This window comes from Lagopus leucura, unplaced genomic scaffold (assembly GCF_019238085.1).
Source record: "Lagopus leucura isolate 7727_CA_CO unplaced genomic scaffold, USGS_WTPT01 Super-Scaffold_100033, whole genome shotgun sequence".
In the NCBI taxonomy this organism is placed as follows: Eukaryota; Metazoa; Chordata; class Aves; order Galliformes; family Phasianidae; genus Lagopus; species Lagopus leucura.
Window position 1 is genome coordinate 4373049 of NW_024962282.1, and position 20136 is coordinate 4393184.

General features: G+C 36.9%; 1 protein-coding gene across 3 annotated transcripts in view; it reads left to right on the forward strand.

Moving 5' to 3' along the window:
- USP47 (ubiquitin specific peptidase 47) overlaps window positions 1–20136 on the forward strand; it is a 51948-nt gene that overhangs the window by 2054 nt on the left and 29758 nt on the right. For 2 of the 3 annotated variants that reach the window (XM_042882051.1, XM_042882052.1), the window contains exons 2-6: window positions 12449–12508; window positions 15437–15640; window positions 16445–16558; window positions 17627–17765; window positions 19898–19994. In XM_042882051.1, the coding sequence (XP_042737985.1) occupies window positions 12449–12508; window positions 15437–15640; window positions 16445–16558; window positions 17627–17765; window positions 19898–19994 (614 nt within the window). The remainder of the gene's footprint in view (window positions 1–12448; window positions 12509–15436; window positions 15641–16444; window positions 16559–17626; window positions 17766–19897; window positions 19995–20136) is intronic. The other variant, XM_042882054.1, reaches the window with a different exon arrangement.

The window sequence follows — 20136 nt, forward strand, 5'->3', positions numbered from 1 at the left end:
TAAAGATCCGAGTAATTATCACTTATAGCTGTCTGTCTTGACTGGTTTCAAAGATTAAACTGAGATATGAACCAGCATCTGCTAAAGGATGAGTGTGCAGCCATATTTTTGCCTTTGCATTCCAGTATTAAGGAGTAAAAAAAAAATAACATTTGTTTTAGGCCAGTCTGAGGAATGACTAATCAAATGACAGGAAAAGGGTTTTGGTTCTTGTCTACAGGCTTATTTGAGGTCACCGTAAATATAACACTAGGACACATCAATGTTCAGTCTTTGCTGTCAGAACAGTAAGATATGTATTAGGTTGTTTATAAGTGCTTGCAGAAGTGCAGATTGCTGTTTTTTGAACTGCATGTATTGCATGTTTTTTTTATTTGGAGGATGTGTACTAGAGCAGGTAATTGTTCAGTATTTGGACTGTATTTAGGGATTTTTGTCCAGGCTATATAAGTATTTAGTAAGCTAATTATTGCTTTCTTACTACTCACTGCCTGATACTTTCCCAACTGTTTCATTGCTTGTGTGACCAATGATTCCTTAATAATGGGGGAATGAGTATTCACATTCTGTGTGAAGTGGTTCTCACTCCCTTTCCTTGCAATTCTTAATTCCCTTTCTTCTGAGAAGAGAGAATTGTATCTGCGGAGAAGATTCAATTTAGTGTTCGTTTATACCAAGTAAAACAGAAGTCATTGGGTCACATAAGGACACTGCTCACCCTAGTAAATGCTAGACAGTCTTGAAGAATTCTTTTGTTATTAGGAGTTAATTTTTTGCCCTGGTCAATGAAATCTTATCCAGGGAGGCAGGGAATTATCAGTAGGATCAATTTGGAAATAAGTGGTGCTATTAGGAGGGAAAAACACTTCTGTGGCTTCCAGTGCTTGAGAAGAAAGTAGACCTGAAACTTATATTTGACAAATAAATCCCAAATAGCAAATAATACAATATTATAACCAACACAGCTGGTAAAAGAGGTAAGCATTTCTTTACTGATAAGTACGCTTTACAGAAACTTTTACTGAAAATCAAGTTGTATCCACTTTTTTACTTTTTTGAGTTGCTCACAATTGGCCATAATATAAAAAGTAGATTCTGCCATGAGCTTCCTGAAATGTCTGTGCCACTAATTAACTGAATGTTGTGCAGATACTTTCTCAACAAGTTCAAGCATGAGCTATTCAAAGTACACCTGTCAGAATAAGTACGTATGCTTTGTAGTGCTGCCATTTAATCAAAGGCAGTGTATGTTCTCTCAGCTAACTAATGAGTTTTTTCATCCCTTCACTAATTAATCCATTTTAATCTCCTGCATTGAACAAGTCGAAGATGCTTCTTGATAGATATCACACAAACTTCTTCATGAGAAGAACAGGAAATCAGAGTAAGTTATTGGCATTTTTTTGGCGAAAGGACCTTGTTCTTTCTAATGCTGATGTTGCCTTTGTTATATTTCTCGATGTACTAAAATCAAAGAACAAATAGTTACAGGTAGTGTAACATAACAGCTTTCCTCTGCTTTCTTTCTCATGCTTTATTTTTGTTGTAAAGTATGACGTAGTTTGTCTTTCACAATCCCACATTCACTGACTGAACAAGTTGGGAAGTCAAATTTAGCAAACAGAATCTGAACAGAAGTCCACTGAGTTGTTTAGTGCTTGCAAACAGGTGTTTACTGAATGATGCTCAGAGAATACTGCAGCTAGGTGAACAGGGCACGAGAGTAATGTGCAAGATCTTTCCCTGCTTTGTTCAGCCACTGGGCTTCCTAGAGTTACAGGTTAATTCCCTTTGCTATTGCGTAATATGTAGTACAAGAAAGACTATCAAGATAATTATCTATTGAGATTATCTGTTAAGTTTTTGCCTAAGAGGTTGTTACTTGATACTGGAACATCAGTCTGTAGATGTTATTAGCTAAGGTTGTTATTAAATAGAGTAATCTGACAAATAGCATAACGCTATTTTTTTTTTGTTGCTGCAATGCATTTTTAAACATGATGAATAGTGTTCTCTGGTATTTTGTGGATCACTGATTAGAGTTACTAAATGCACTGCAAGTACGGTCCTTAATTTTTTGTGCAGTTCCATGCTGTTTCTCAAAATAGTAGTGGACTTTTTCTAAGCTGTGAAGTAATCACGTGGATGCATGGCGTACTCTAAATATGTGTGTATTAAATTCTAGGCTGCCATGAGCTCAGAGCTTCAGCATACAACAAACACTTGCTTAAAATGCTTATAGTTATCATTCTTAGATAACCACTAATTTTGCTTTTCCTGCTTTAAAAACCTACCTGCTAGTGGCTTTAGATGAGTGCAGTAGCATCATAGTTTTAAAATAGGAATTCAAGTAATTCTTATGTTCCATTTGCTGACAGAATGTACTGATATTAATATAAAATAAAAATTTGCAGACTAGTACTGAAGTAGATGTATCCTTTGACTTTGTTTACTTTGGGCTGCAGGACTTAGTCCTGTTGGAATTAAATACTGAAATAAAAAAGTCTTATTTTAAACCTTTTTCCTGTATGTTAACAGTTTATGTTAAAACATAAACACTTCTGGTGTGTTAAATGCAGTAATAGAAAGAAATAAAATGTGTAGAAACAAGATATCCAATCACAGCTCTACTCTTGTTGTATTCATAAGTATTTGGAGGTTTATGTCTGAAACTTGTGTGGAAGTTATATCTAGAAAATTGAGTGATTGAGTTGCATAGTTGATTTTCTTTTTTTGTGAATATCTTTGTTTTCTCTTGCAAACACTTGAAGTTGATATTTTATACTTTATTTCTTTGTGTGTAGCATGCTTTCATGTGAGCTGCTTCCTTAGCATTTTATTATATTTTTCTTGTCTTGATAAAAACAATATTCTCAAAACATTGCTGGTACATCATAATTAATAATATGATAACTGGAAACTCCCAAGTCTTCAGATTTTCTTCTAAACCCAGATAAAATGGTATCCAACTTATTCACAGCTTCATGCGCTGTGACAGTCTGTTGGCAATTCTTTGTTCGTGTTTTGCAATATTTGGCATGTAATACACTTGTGTCAAAGAAAAGGTCTTAGCACTGGTTCTTGAAATAACTTCAGAAAGAACATGTTGTCCGTGTTCTAAAAAAACTACGGAGTGAAATGGTAAAAATTATGTGATTGAACTTAGTCTGAGGATTGTGACTGCACTTCTTGTGTGACTGTAAGGCTCCTTTTATGGCTGCAGATACATTTTCAGACGATCAGTTCTGTAAAATAATTTAGCGTTCAGCATTGTTAAGTTAAGCAAAATGCTTCTTCTGAGATAAATTGTTCTGTAGGTCCACAGTCCATACTGTTTAACAAGGCAATCTTCTGTGACTGAAGAAGTCATTGCATGGCAAAAGGAAGATTTTCTTGGAACAGAACCTGAATGTGAAATCTCACATCTTGGGAAGATGTGATGAGAGCACCTTGGAGATAATGTAAAGATTCAAGCATAAATTCTGTTTTAGTAAATGCTTTAGTTTTGTAAGGTGTGTATGTGAAATGTACTTGATATACTCTGTGTTCTCTGTAGATAACATCTGAGAAGAGATTGATTTTGAGTTTTGCACTTTTAAAGAAGTCTGGTACAATGCTGCAGGAGCCAAAGGAATTGAAGGCATACGTTTATTCGTTTGCACAGTTACTGTTGATCAGTAGTAATTGAGATTAAAGATAAAGAAGTGTAACAGTTGCTAGTAATACCTAGTCTCTTGTTTGTAAACAAAATGTTTTCATCAATTAGAAAAACATGAGAAAAACAAGGTCCTTTGTTGTGCGTGCATTGTCATTGCATACCTTCTGTGGAGGCTTCTGCTTCAGTGTTTCATGTTCTCTCTGGAATCCTTTGCAGTAATGGCAGCAGATAGAATTTGTGCCTAGGCTTCCTGGTGCTTATATTCTTGACCTATCCTTCATTCGGTGCAGTAGAGCTGGAGAACTGCATGAGGAATTTCTGCTGATCCATTATTCCAACTTCTTCTATCTCCAGCAGCAGATAGACAAAAATTAACTTTAGAGTCATGCCTTCTAATGTCAAATGTACAGAAACTTATATTTTAAGTATATCTGCCAGTATTTTTTGCAGTAAAATATCTACTTTAGAATTGTTCTGAAAGACCATTTTTCCTCAGTCAGACAGTTTTCTTTATATATTTACAACTCTTAAATCCAGAAAAAAATCCTGGTCAGTGGCTGCATTGTATCTTACCAAGTCTTCCCTTTTCGTAAGTGGGGGTTTATGTTTCCCCTTTTCCAGTCACTGGGAACTTCACCAGTGTGCTGTGACTTCTGGAATATGATGGATGCCTCTTAGCAACTTTATTTCCCAGTTCTCTCAGGACCTGCTGATGCATCTCACAAGATCCCATGGACTTACGCATCTTCAGATTTTGTAGCTGGTCTCAGGACTGCAAACTTCTATTTTATAAGTCTGGGTACAAAAGTCTGTAGAAATTAAGTGATTCAGAGTCACAGAAAGAAAGAATATGATTTGTTGAGATGAAAACCTTTAAAATAGAAGTGAAATACCTAAAATGTCCAGTGCTTTAGTTGATTAAATGGTAAAATTTCATCTGTTATTTCTGAGAATGTATTCTGTGTTATCCGTGGATTTTCTTTTCATTTTTTTGTTTGTTAGCATTCATGTCTCCTGTAGGATGTGTGGAGAAACATTCATACTTCTTGTTTTTGACAGTTGCTGTGTTGAATTTTTAAGGAAAGAATTCATCTCTAAATCACCTCTAATTTACCATGTTTAGAGGACTAATGGACCAGAGGAAGAGTAAGAGAGGTTCTTCGAGATGTTCTTAAGATGCATATATAGTCTTCTAAAATAGAGAACAAAGAGTCAAGTCTCTGAAAACATAGAGGCCTTTATCTCTTAATTCAGCTGTCCTCAGACATGCCCCCCATACGCTTTCCAGTCCTTCAGATGCTCAGGATAAACATATTTCTGTGGCCTCACACCAGCTTTTTCTGGCTGTTGTTTCTACTATTCTAAGTGCTATTTACACTGCTGTTGACCCAGTCATCCCCCAGAAGTAGAAGCAGTCTCTGAAAGGTGATCACTAGTCGTGTAGCACACTCTTTCTGAGGCATAGTGTTTTTTCAGGCATATTTAGTAAGTTGGAAGCATTAGATTTTAAAGTAGGTAGAGGAAATAGTAACTTAACTGTATTTATTTTGAATGACATTTAGTGAGTGAATTTTAACAGCCAGCTTGCTACTCTGTTTCATTGAGGTATCAAACACTAACTTCTTTGAAGTTTTGTTACCACAGAAATATTCCTGCCTTTGAAAACCAAGTAATTGCCCTGAGACTCAGATGCAGCAGTAAAGAGAGTGAAACATGTACCTCTTCTCCAATGCAGTTGAGAATCCAGTGGCTCTGCTGCAGTTTCATGCCCTCCCTCTTCTGTCTTCATCAGGTCATCCACTAGAGGAAGGCATTCTGGGGGATCATCTGGCCAGTGTCATTATTCTTAGCTGTGGCTCCAGCCTTCTTCCATGATATCCAGCAGTTCTCCTCTGTCTACAGCAAGCTAGAAACTGGGTGAAGAAAAAAGCAATGTGATCACTGGAGTAGTGCTACTTTTTATGTTCCAGGTCATACAAAGTAGAAGGAGGAATTGCTCCTCTCATTCTGTAAAGTAACACTGACACAGCAGAAAAACAAACACAAAACAAGAAGCAGTTAATTTTAAGAAGGATTAGCGATTTGAGGCAGCTTAACATGGAGCAGCATGAGAAGCTGTGCAAGCTTAAGAAAGGGGGCCTGGGGGTTAGAAATAAGCAAGCAGGAACACAGCTGCTGCTTCTAGCAGTTGCTGCAACTATTTGAGCTGTAATTGCTTGGACAAGTGAGGTGTAGTTGTATTTGAAGTTTTCAGGCTACCTTGTGTTTGTGGAATGCTTTCAGTGCATTGTAAATTCAATAATCCTGGTGAGTTTCCAAAATAGACAAGTATGTTTGTATTATAGTATAAGAGTATCACAATTGTTTTTAAATGTCAGTGATTTTAGGAATCTCATTTAGGCATAAATTTGTTTCAGTGAGGGTTTATCAAGTACTCAGAGATGAAAACACACCTAAATGCTGTAGATTGAAGTAGAGGGAAGTTGTGTAACCAAGCATGTACTGCTGCAAATGTTGGAGTTGAAACAGGGAAGCAATTTGTGTGTGATGTGAAATAGTTAACACTAGCATTCACAGGGTTGAAACTGAATGTAGAACTTCATCATGGGGGACATGATTGGGCCAGTCTGTGTGTTTGAGTCTCGTATTTTGACTCTGACAGTTTTCTAAAATATTTTGTAAATTCTTATTGAATCTCCTTGCATGATACCTTCAAAGTCTCTTTAATTGTGGGGAGTGGATATGTTGATTGAAATCTTTTTTGATCCAGCACAGCAGGTGGGTGTTAAAAGTTGATAAACCAGTGAGGTTAAACAAAAATCAAAGCATATACATAGATTTTTTTAAAGTTAAAATATTTTTTCCCCTTACTTTCCAGTCTACTTGCTGTTCCTAGTAAAGTGTGAATGTATCAGTTTTGTGGGTTTTTGTTTTGCTGAAGAGGAAACTGTAACACAAGATACATCTAGTTAACAGCTCAAAGTGATTTGTTGTGAACTTATGATACCAGTGTTCAGAAAAATGATGTCGTGTTTACTAGAATTGAACTTTAAAATAATTTTTAAAAAGTTTTATGTTAGACATTAGCAATGAATTCTGCATGCTTTGTTTTCCTGATTAACTCCTTTTAGGCTGCAAAGGTATCTTTTGTAACAGTTTGTGAGATGCTCTGTTGTAATGGAACCAGTACGCTTTTATTTCCTAAAAGAATTTGTGCCTTTCTTCTAAAATACAGCAAACATGAGTCAATTTTTTTTTCTTTATTAGCTTTGTAATTTGCATCAATGTCCAAAGGGATGGAGGACTTTTGTTCAAAGCTTTGCTCATTCCAAAGGTTGTAGAGCCACATTTTTCACTTTCTGGAGCATGTATCTGCTCTCCTGGCTGTAGCAGAGAAGCTGGATCTTTGCTGCACTGTCAAAAGCATGGAGCACAACTACTGCAGCCCAGGGGGGAAGTGAGGTGTGGGTTGTTACAATGCTGAGATCCATAATTGAAAATGCACAAGGTTAAGAGAGTTGTTAGAGTGGAGATGGCAGCTGTGGTCTGTGATTGTTCTCTCCTTTCTTGCTGTGTGTTCTGAAGGTCTTTGGTCTCCGTCATGTTCTGTGCAAAAAGCAAAGCTGTTGGTATGTATCTAGATTAATGAATGGACCTTTTGGAGTATGTGAAGAAGTTCTGGAGTATGGCTGCGGCCATACATCTGAAGGGTCTGATCCAGTAGCAACTTGTGGCTGAAAAAGAGGAAGGTAAATTGTAACGTCTAAATGCTTCTACACACAAAATCTAAAGTGATACTAAAGTATCACTTTAGAAGTAAAATCTATGGGAACAGGCTACTTTTATGTGTGCATTAAGCTACAAAATTTAACTTTGTAACTGCTGGAAACTTGCACCTGAGCAGTTATGCAGATTTGGAATTCATACCCTGAAGTTCCACATGTAGTGATGTCATAGGCAGTACTCCCCTGTGTGTAGGGCCATAAGCTGCTGATGGGACGTGAAGTTTGAGAATTGCTGTTTTGGGCTTCATCATTCGAGACATTTTGTGAGTGTGAGCATTATGTCTTCCATTGTCTCTTTATCTTCCCTCTGTACTGCAGTGATTTGTGGCAATTATTTTTGGAGTGTGGACGTTTAAGAATTTTGTTACAAGTGATCATATTAAATCTCAGCAAGCCATTGACTTCACTTGGCAGCTAAACTTTGCGCATCTGTTATTTAAGCTCTAGAAACTTGTAATTTTTGCTTACTGCTTCATGCTGTCATTATCTGTTTGAAATAATGAAGCTTGAAAACATTGTAGATAGTCTACATTAAGTTTGGCTCCAGCTTGTACTTCCAATCTCTGAAAATTGTTTTATGAAACTCCAGAAAAGGAGTCAAAATGTTGGGTTTGTCATCCGTTGCTTAAAAATATATGTATATTTTTCTTTTTGGTTTATGCTTGCAAGGTTAGTATGTATGCTACAGAATTCTAATTAACGTAGTTGTTCAGAGATGAGAAATGGCAAGTCACAACACGATGTTTACACCACTGTGGTTTTGCATTTCAGTATTGTTTTGGCACATACGGATCCATATGGTCAAAGCCATTGTTTGTCTTGTGAATGCCACTGATAACAGTGCTTCCTTTGTCAGTGTATACAGAATTACAACTTGAATTATTTTAGCAGAACAGTGTTTTTGTCCTGCGCCTTGCAGTCTACCTGTTCTCATTGACAGGCATTCATATAGATCGCTAATCTGCCATGTATTTTTGAAAGCTACATGAGGAAAATGCTTAAATAGAATGATTCTCTGAAACATCCACCAATATTTGACCTGTTGTTTGCTATTACAATTTTTTTTTCCAAATGTGGTTTAAACATGGTCAGAAATTTTCTAAGTGCAGATTTGGGAACTTAATCTCCTTTATACAAATAGAAGTTTGTTGATGATGAAGAAGTAGCTGCCAGTGTTCACTTATTTAGATGCTTATGCAATGGAGCATATGCAGTTTATTTCCCTAAGCTGTGGTTGTTGGGTACACTGAATTGCAGTATAGCCATGCGGCAGCATCTAGCTTGGCCAAGGACTTGGTACTGTTTTGTTTTCTTTGTTGATTTTTTTTTTTTTCCAGAAATGACAATAGAATATTTCTGTATTTACCTTCATGTACGTTAGCTCAGAGTGCATGATCTCTACGGTTAGCTTGCCAGTCTGCTTTGTGAGGCATAATAAACGTGTTTGGTGAATTCCAGGGTCATTCTAAACAGGGCAAAGCTTAAGATTTTGTGTAGCACAATATTTATTCTCCTAAGTTCACTTTGAAGTGTACATTTCCACATTGAAAAGAGATTCTTTGTAAAATACAGAATTGAACTGATCGTTTTTATTAAGGATATTCATAGGGGCACAGTGAATATTTTAATTGAGAAGTGTAGAATACTGCCTTTGGAATGTTGGCACGTTTGTGTGATTTGTCAATGGAGTTGGAGGCTTTTGGTGACGTCTGAGCAAAATTCCTGGGCGTTGTGTAAATAATACAATTTGTAAGCTCAGTTTGTATTTGCTGTGTTAAGTGAAACATTGCAAGTGATTTTTTTGCCATTCAGAGTTCATTTGGAGTGAAATAACACTTGAAAATCTTCCAGCAGTCCTTCACTGAGAAATCAAGAGCTGAGAACCCATCGTAAGAGCATTCCTCTAAAATAAATATCCTTTAGATATATCTGTCAGATTCAAGTGATGTCTGAAGCCTGTCCTTCCCTTCTGTCTCTACTGCATGCCCCAACTCGAATAGTGTATGGGAAAACTATGTGCCCTTGTGACAGATATGATGGGCCTGTCTCCAGAAAGAAAGAATTCAAGCTAAAGAAAGGGCCATCCATTCATATAGGCCAACCAGAAGTGAAAATGGAAGGCTGAAGTCTTCAGCAGAGGGTAATAAACTCTGAATTTCGTATTAAAAATCAGGTGCTTCTAAATCATACTTCAGGGATTCCGTTCACCTTCAAGTCTTCATTAAAATGTCTACAGCTTTTACTTGAGAGCAGATGAAATGAGTAAGCGAGAAAAATGTGTAAATTGTTTTTTATTTTAAAAGTCTGTCAAATCTGAATTTGCACACCTGTGTGGTGTGTGTAAGGATGAGTTACTAGATAGAATAACTAACTTCGGATTATTACAGCTTTAAAAGTAGAATGTCAGAACTTCTCTGTATAAAAGAAAATGTTGTCTTATGTGTCATCCTGCTGAAAATGCAGTGGTCTAATTTTGGCTGGTTTTGTAGGTCATTTGGTGAGGCAAATAAGGCATGTTAATAAAGATTATGTCAATTTGTGTTTTGTTCATCTTGACTGTGTATGCAGTGGAGAATAAAGATGCAGATAACATCATTGCTCCTTCCAAATTTCTTCGTTTTTGTCTCCTTCAGAAAAATATGAAGTGCTAGAAGATAAGAAAATAATCTGATATTTGTCCAAAGGTGGAAAATAATTTTGTATAGGTAATGCTAAGGAAGACTTTTCTGTCACAAGTTTTGGGAATAAGGAAAGTCAGTAATTTATCCTTGTATTGCCTTCAGCTGATGCATGGTAACTATGGAGTCATGGTCTGAACTGCTGGTTGAGCACCTGGGAGCACAGGTGAAGGCAGCTCTCGTCTTTGACCAGGTGGAGCCTGGCTGCACCTCTCACAGACCTCTTTTAAGGGCCGACTGCCACTGGGGAAGGACCTCTTTCTGGAAATCCCTCTCTTGTGGAGTTTCTCCTGTGAGCCTAGTTCTTCAGGGATGGATAAGCAGTCCTAGTTTCCTTCTCTTGTAAGACATTTCTGTTGCATTAATCCCTTTGCCATTACGCCTCTTGTATCGCCATTCCATCGCATTGATCTTTCTGATTGTTATAGTTCAAAATGGATTCATGTTAATAAATATCATGGGTGTCCAACCTTTTGGCTTGCTTGGGCTGCCCTGAGTAAAGGGGTATTGTCTTGGACCGCATATATGGAGGCTGCTCCGGAAGTAATGCTTTCTATATACTTTCTGTATGTTTTCATGGAAACTACAACAGATACAAATGAGCACAGAAACTCAGTTTGATAGAACAAGTTCTTAGCAACAATAAACCTTTCTCAACGTAGTCAACATCCTTTGCTGTGTGTTCTTGCCAGTGATGAACAAGAACCTGGATGTTGTGCTCATCAAAACATACACAAGGGGGGGTGATCCATGGCCTCTGTCACCACTGCTGAAACCCACCAGTCACCACCTCACTATGTCCACACCATTTGGTTTCTGTAAATGTTCAGCAAGCACAGATGAATGCTAACGGCTGCAAACATTCCTACAAGAAGTAATTCAGTGACACACCTTTGCTTCATCTGTAGCAGATGCCACTTAGTCACAGTGCTTCTCTGCCACCATCTGTGACACAGCAGCAATATGTAACAGGTTATTGGTGGCAAGGTTCAGTCCCCACTGCCATACCACCAACATCATATAGTAGGAGACATTACTTTTGGAGCAGCCTCTGTAAAATATATGCTACAGTTAATGTGTATAAGTAACAAAACTTATTTTAACTGAATATTTTTAGTAAAAGATTAAAAAAAAATTAGTAACAGAAAAGTAAAGCTAGTGGGATATTTGACCCTTTTTCTGTGATGATAATGCATCAGTCTGGTTCTTTGATAGCAGTGATTGCAACTCTGTGATGAGGTCTCAAGGGTTTCATCAGAGATTTTTTGATGAAATTTTACTCTTCTTTTACTTCATTCTTGACAATAATTGTTCACAAATGTGCGTACTGACAGAAAACGATGATATGAACCAAGTGGGACTGTGAGGTGAGGGATCTTTCACTGGGGAGGGAGGTCTTACAGAAATATAGTAGAGAGATGTGATTGTGTTTTGGAGTTGAATATCTGATTGTACCTCTACACCTTCCATTTGAAAATGTACAGGTAATTTATGCCCACTGAAAACAGAGTCACAAATATAAATTGGATTTTTGAGCGGTTTTGAAACCTCTGCTTATATTTCTTTATCAGAATGGAAAGCACAGCTGCAAATTTTCCTCTGTTCACAGATTGCTACTTAGCCTGTATCAAAACGCCTGCAGTTATTTGCCATAACTTGAGCTGGCACTGCGCTGTACCTTCCCATTGCTCTGGTTAACTGGCCAACAACTCACCCACGTTTGGTTTTGGGTGTGCTCCAGGCTGGGCTGCTGAGCCACTGCTGTGATGGCGCAGTGCAGGGGCGGCCATGGTGTGAGCTGTGCCGGGTGCTGTGCAGGCTGCGGGTTGGACAGGCCGCATCCAGCCTTTCCATAGGAAATAATTGAGGCATGAAAGAGCAGTTCCATAGGAAACTGACAGCTTTGTAATGAACTAAACTGAATTACAGGTTCATATGCTATTCTTGCGCTGGAGCTATTTGAGGTAAAAGGTGTTTGTTTTTTTTTTTTTTAATGTAATGAAGGAATTTATTAGTATGAAGTTACTTCCTGAATTATTACTGATGGATTTTTATATACTTTTTTTCTGTGCAGTGTAGTCTGTAGTGTCATGGCTTACTAATGTGTCACGTAACATCTCTGATAAGAATTGAAGTGCTCGCGTAACGTGGACTGAATGCTGTTGTTCCGATGTTTGATGGCTGTTCCTTTTGAAGTTTTTCTGTGAGTGGTGGGTTGGAATCAAGTGGTAATTCTCCTTATTTTGCAAAACTGATTTCTTGCAAAAGAAGTTCAATTATGATTTTAAAGAGTTATGACTTGTTAATTTTGTTTTTATGTGCTGTAGGATATGTTTTGGAGTTGCAGACAAAGTACCTTTGCTGAATTGAAGAAGAAATTTTCACAGGTAGACAGATGAAATCAACTTGATAAAATAATTCACAGTAACAGCATGATGCTGTAGCTTAGATTTCTTAACTTGAGCATGAGCTTTTGAATTTTTATGCATGTTCTTGAATACCAAGATTGTGTGTATTAGTCCTTTTCAGTTCAAAGCTTCTGCTGCTATGTTTATGTGCCTTTATGAGTGCGTTTCTGTAGCCCTCTAGTTTTTCATCAAAAACAGTAACCGTGTAGCTGTCTTGTGTACCAGATTATGTAGCAATTGAAATTAGGTTTTGTTTACTCTGAGGGCTTGGTTTGCTGAGTCTGTCAAAATAGCCTAAAGGTTGATCTCTGGCTAATACTGCCTTTCATGGTATTTTTTTGTGAAGTAGCCGCAAACAAGGTGTTGTAGTTTGGTAGTTCAGATAGCATGTGTGAATGCAAAGCATGAACAGAATTGGATCAAGGTGATTTTTGCTTCGTCTGTTTACTGTGAACATGAAACAGTGACAGTTCAAACAGTGGCTTAATACTTTTTGCTATACTACATCTGAGTTAAACCAGTTCAGTCTGTCAGAATTGCAGCTGTGAATGAGCAGTGTCTGGTGTGGAACATCTAGCACAAGCAAGTCTTCTGACATCTTCAGTAAATTGTTCTCTATCTTATTTCCTGTATGTACTTCTCTATCAGATAATGCATGTCAGTAGTAACTCCAGTATTAGTCATGACTAATTTATAACCAAAAGCGGGGGAGAAAGTTTTGAATAGGAAGAGTTGAATTTATAGTGCTGTCTTCCGCAAAGGAAAGGAGAGCTGTGGTGTTGGATATGTAAAAGCATTGTGACAAAAAGTAACTGGGTCTCAAATTGAGAACTTCTATTCCTAGCACCATCATACTTCATGTAAATAGCGGTTGTAGCTGCTGTTCTTTCAGCACAAAATCACTGGGAATTCTTGAAACTAGGGTTAATTTAATTTTTGCAGGCCATGTATGGGTAGTGTAGTACCTCTAACCTACCTTGTGCTATGGAGGAGGTGGGCTTAGTCCCAGAGCAGGCCCCTGCTGCTGCAGGGGAACCCAGGCCCTAAGAGTGGGATGATCCTGCGAATCCACTGGTTCTTGTCTGCTGCTTGTCTTCTGCAGAAGAATCAAGGAAGTGGATCCCTGCACCAGACCATAGGCTTCTCTTTTGAAACCAGAAAATGGAAGAGTCAAATTGTATGCTGATTGTTGGATTGGAAAAAAAAAAAAAAAAAAAAAAAAAGTCAGTGCTGAAAAATATAATGGAAATAACTCAACCTGAGAAGCAATCACTGGTGGAATTTGATTTTAGTCTGCATGTGTTCAAGTTGTTTATGACTCTTGAAGTGTTTTCTTTTTAATGTGTAGTTAATGTTCCAGGGGTAGTTTAGTGTGTCTTCTCAGAAGGTAGTTCATAAACCTCTCTTTCTCCATTAGAGATGAAATGTGTGGAGATGTTGCAGACTAGCTGGAAGTGGGGACTTGCATATTTTTGAGCAAGTAGTTAATGTTCTGTGTTGAAATTTTGAGAGGAGTTGACAAACCTAGGGAAATTGGGCTTCAAATTTTTAAGAAAAATCAGTCTTGTAGGAAACATAAAGTATTGCAGATTGTAAGTAGCTGTATTTGCCTTCTCTGTCATTTCTCATTTGTTTCTACTATGTACTCAATGGAAGTAGATGCTGCATTTACCTGATGTTTTGGTTTTGAGTTGCATGGAGACTACCAACTGACTTGTTTTGGAAAATAAAGAGGTGAACGAAAATGTTTTGTGTTTAGGACCTCTCATGAGGAACTTGCAGCACTATGGTCTTCTGTGTGATGAGGTTGCTCATGTAGAAATACAAAGAATGTTCAAGTTTGTTTAGTTCTTTATGGTTCTTTATTCTGCGCATATTTGTGACGTGGCTGACAGCTTTAGCATGTGCACAGTTCTTGCTGTTTGCTAATGTTTTATCCACTGAAAATGGTGATGGAACTGCATGCATCTATTTGCCTCTTTTGATGATGTGCTCTTTGCCCTGGAGTGACATTTGAGTGATCTGATATGCAGCACTAATGCTTTGTGTTACAAGTTGAAAAGACTGAGGCATTGGGACTAATTATTCCTTTTACTGACCTCACCTTTCCCATATTTATGTATTAGTTATTCTGTTGTATCCTTTGGATAACAGAGAGTTGATTGTATTTTCTTAAATCTTTACTTCCCTTTGGTTTTTCAGTGCGGGAAAGCATTGGGGAATTTTCTGGCTCTATAAAATTTTACCTTCATTTCATTGCCTTTTTCACTTTGTTAATTTCAAGTATATTCAAGTTACTGTTTTAAATATTTTTGTCATGATATATTAACTTCCTCGTAGTGTGGCCAATGTTCTTTTTTTTTTTTTTTTTTTAATCAAACAGAAGAATTGCTCCTACAACTCACCCAGCCGTGGATTTGGTAGAAGGAAGTTGGTTGTGATTTGATCAGGAGAATTGTTTGTTTTATTGGGTAGCTTCCAGGTTGATTGGGAAGCCTGGAGATCTGGTTTACGTTCCTAGAAATCACAAAAGGAGTACTTTTACCACAGCAGCATTTATGACCATGTCAAAACCAAACCTCAGATTGAAGTGATGGTTTGAAAGTCTGTCTTTGCTTCGGTGCGCTCTTCTATATATTTGAAGGCAAACGTTCTGTGCAGAACTTGAGGTTCTTCTCTACCCATCTAAATTCCTTACTGTTCTTGGAAAATGAAGGGTTTGACATAACTTTTCCAAAACTGCACGATTCTTTATTTGTGAAAGCAGATGTAAGAGAAGGAAAGGATCCTTAAATCATAAAATAAATTTCCCACATTTGGTGAAATCTTGATTTTGTTGTTTTTTTTAATTGAATTCCAAGGTGTTCTTAGCTTTGCTCATTGACATGTTGCCTGCTGTCATTTTAGGTGGAAAGTGCTGCTGAAGAGCCCAGAGTGCTGTGTATAATACAAGATACCACAAATTCAAAGACAGTGAATGAACGCGTTACCTTGAATGTGCCAGCTTCCACACCACTTAAAAAGCTGTTTGAAGACGTAGCTTCAAAAGTGGGCTATGAGAATGGAACCTTTGATTTAGTGTGGGGAAATGGAGACAACGTCACTGATATGGTATGGCAAAAATACTTTTAATTTCCTGTTGATAAGCGAATATTCAAGACTCAACATTATAGAGTAGTGCTATTCATTTTGCAGTGGATATGAAATAGTGATTATTTTTAAGGTAATCACTATAAAAATTAGTAATAGGTGCACCAGACTGGCTGACACCAGTATTTTGATTTGCCAGGACGTTACTGTATTCTGTCTACATTTTAATCTCAAATTGTGCTCTTAATTGATATAGGGATTTAATCATTAAGAAATAATACCCTGTAGTAACTTCTGTGCTTCTTCTGATACTTGTTCGAATGTATCATAAAAAAAACCAAAACCCTAACTTTGTTGCTATGACTCGCTGTTAATTGGTGTTGGTTTTATTTAATACTACTCTTAGAGATGTGCTTAATAGACTATGAAATTCCTTGAGAAATAGGCATAAGTGTATTTCAGTACGTATTTATGCTTGCTGAATTTTTTTTTCTTCTAGAAAACAAAACTGTATGCAGGCTGTGTAAGGGTTTGATGGTTTGATATTCTGCAGGAAATTTGTAGACCAGTGTCTTTGTCTCCTGAAGAGACTGCCCAACTTCAAGTCTTAAACTGTATTATAACACTTAGTATTGTTAGTGGGACAGTGTATCAAGCTCTTCCAGTGTTAATGATGAATTAAGTTTTGTTTATACTGGGTAATTGTTATTTATTTTCATTTCATCTTAGTGTGCCAGAAGCTACTTCAAGCAATGTACTTGGACAAAATCTATTAATTGCATATAAATCTGTTTAAAAAAATAAAGCGCTTTATTTTTTTAACAGACTCCAATAGATCAGAACAGTGACAAAAGTATTCTTGATGCTGGTTTTGAGCCAGGGAAGAAGAACTTTCTGCATTTGACAGACAAAGATGGTGAGCAACCTCATATAATGCAGGTTAGTAAATTCTTAAGGTTTAGTATTGGGTGGGAAGGTTTATGTCGTGTGCACTGCTCATATAATATTGTTAGAAAATAAAATTGGGGTATGTATTTCATATAAACTGTACCTCAGGAGACTTCTCAACAGAGTTTTAGACTATGTAACACTCCTAGGTTTATCTTGAATTAAGACCAATTCTGTTAGCGGTGATGAGCAATCATTTTTTATTCATGCTTCTCAAGTATTAATGCTTTGGTATGATTAACTTCTCAGGATCGTATGATTGATCTAAGACACGTTTAGAGAGAATTAACAATCCATTGTTGTTAATCCCAATCTTAACAATTCTATCATATGCTTTATTCTTTTCCTGATTGTTTGAAAGCAGTGTTAGGCCACTGACAATTCTCAGAAGTTGTAGTCTGGCATCAACAGTAGAGTTAGCTGTTTTCAATGTTGTTAATAAAAAGAACTTGGTTGGTCAGTGTTGCTACAAACGATTCTGCCATAACAAAATATTTGAAATTTGCTGTTGGTCAAAGATGTGATGCATTGAAAGATAAACACAGTCATGGTTTATTTAAATCATGAAAGAAAGGCATTGATGTATTAAGAGTTGTTACTCAGTTCATATTCCAACATAAAGCCTACTTAGCCTTTGTAGACTTGATTATCTGAGAAGGAAAGATTAAATATGTGCAAGTCAGAATTGGAGTGTAATTGTGAAAGAATATTGAATTGTACTTTTTTCATTTTAAAAAGTGAATGAAAAATCTTGTTTTGGATGTCAGTGCAGTAAACTTGAGAAACAGGAGATGATAAATTGCAAACTTGCTTTGTGGTGTGCATTAGAGTACTGTATTTGATCATGTATAGTATTGCAAAGGCTATCCACTAATGCAAAGAGTGCTTTTTCAATGCATTGGAAATTTGGAGGGCAGAACTTAAGTTACATTAGCAATTGTAAATCTTCTCTATTGTGTTAATTAAAAAATGATATATTACGACAATTGATTATTTTTTTTTAAGCTGTGAGAGAAATAATTTGTTGTCTAATTTCTGCATAAAATGTGTTTGTTTTAGGAGGAGTCAGGTACAACGGAAGACAGTGCCCAGGACAGATTTATAGGTCCTCTTCCGAGAGAGGGCTCTATTAGCTGTACCAATAACTATGTCAGTCAAAGCTACTCTTACTCTTCAGTCCTGAGCAAGTCAGAGACAGGTATAGTGTTCTCTCTTGTAAATGCTTTGTTGATTTCTAAGTATCATACTTTGAAAGAGCAGCATCTTCAGGATTTTTGAAATTAATTCTACTTTACTAAAAAAAGAATCACAAAAAACCACTCTGCGCTGATACATTTTCTGTTACATTTTCCAGGCTGTTCTCATATTTTATGAGCAGAAGAGCTGTATCCCAGCTTCTGCTTGTGACGATGCAATTCTAATTGCCAGGGATCCCTGTCATTTCAGTGTTAATCTACTACTTGGCTGACTAGTTGTGATTACGTTACTGAAAAGTATTCATCCCAAGAAAGCTATGTGTTTTCACTTGTAGCTTATTGAGTACTTGATGATATTTTTCAGACAGCCTGCTCTCAAATCTTTGCGCTCCGGTTGTTACTTAAAATTAACACACTTTTAAAATTAACACACTTTTAAAATTAACACACTTGTAAGCCCTCCAGTTCTGATTTCTCTGCTTCTGCTGTGATTCCCCAAGAGAAGCATTACTCCCCTGCATGGCATGCCAGCAGTGAGCAGAACTCCCTCTTGGAAAGGGGAGTGCAGCTTGGTTCCAGGGCAGATGCTGTGAGGCTGGGCAGTCCGAGGCAGCCTGTGCCCAGCTGGCAGCTGATGCCACCTCCCACAACCTGTGCATCACAGCCTTATGCTCTGTTTGCTTCCTAGCTCTGGCTCATAAAAAATGTTCAAGCAATTGCCAGAAGAGAGAGAGAAACAAAAACTGGCTCAGATTTTCCTCAATGTTTTTATAGTCATAGCTTTGTCATGCTAACAAGCTATGCACTGTGTCTGAAGATGGATAGGTGCTAAATTCTTACAGGCATGAAATACCTGATTGGGATGTTCTTGTTGTGTTTCATACTAGTCTAGATTTTTACTTCATATTCTTATCCATCTTCTCTACAACCGCTCATCTGTAATTGAGTTTTTCATAGAAGCAGCAGAGAATGGCTGAGGTGGAAGGGACCTCTGCAGGTCATCTGGTTCAACCCCCTGCTCAAGGCAGGTGTTTTTAATCCTTAGGTGTTTGTTGAGCTCTTAATCTGAGTTCTGCAACATGCATTAGTGTTTTTGGTTGTTTTTTTTTTTTTACTTTCTTATATGCTACTGTGTGTTCATAATGTTACAGCTCAGCTCACTAGTGAAACCAACTTCTAATAGCATGATATGTGAGCAGACACAAATACAGCATTATATTACACCCATTCATGTCTGTCAAGATTTTTTCTTTTCAAATGAGAATGTTTATCTGCCGCATTTTTTCCATGTAATAAAACTGAAATGATGAGTTGTGTTAGAGGAACAATATATATGTTGCCCAAGTTAGTATCTTCACAGAATGTGTTGGTATGGAGTGTCTGCCTTTTTGTTGCTAACAAGTAATTGAGATGTATTTAATACTAAGAGCTTAAGGGAATAAGTAAGAATATTTCATTTCTTTATTACGTTATGCTTCTATATTCTGTTTACTTATCAGCTATTAATGTTACACGCTTTGGAGAAAATGTTAAAATGACAATAATATAAATTTCTTTTCAATTAGTAACTGTGCTGGAATTTGGTAGCTGTTTTAGTTAGTGTGGAAGATGATTGTGAAAGATGTATACATGGCCACTGTGTAGGTCTTTGATTTGTAGTTCAGAGAATTTAATGCAATCCACTGCAGATACAAAATTGAATTACAATTAAGGATATTCTTTAGTTGACATATAGGCAATGAGCAACCTGCTATACAAAATGTTTTTTAACAAATTCTAGAGTTTTCTATAATATATTCAACTATTAACATATTTCTAGTTTTACCTATGTGTGTTGGTGGAGTAGACAACATGAAATATTGCCAGTCATTTTGATACATGATTCATGATGACTGAAATAGCTTTGTGAAATTTGGGGAAATGATCTGTTGTGTAAACAGTGTCTTTAATGCTCTCTTTGAAATAAGTGATTGCAATATTCCCCCACTTTTTGTAGCCAAATGAGGACAGATGATAACAGCTGGATGCAGTGCTTAGTGAATATAATCCTAGAATTGATTTATTTTAAAATGTGTTTTAATTCCTAGTGATTTGCCATCTTTTTACATTATTTCCATCTCCTTTGTATTTTTAGGTTATGTGGGTCTGGTAAACCAAGCAATGACTTGCTATCTGAACAGCCTTTTACAAACACTTTTCATGACTCCTGAATTTAGAAATGCATTATATAAGTGAGTATATATGAGTCAGACAGGTTCTTAAAATTATTATAGTAAGTCTGTCACGTTTGTTCTGGTATCTTGTGGTAGGAAACCCTTTTGAATGTCTCCTGTCAAAATTTTGTCTTTTGGATATTGGAATGCATCTGAACAT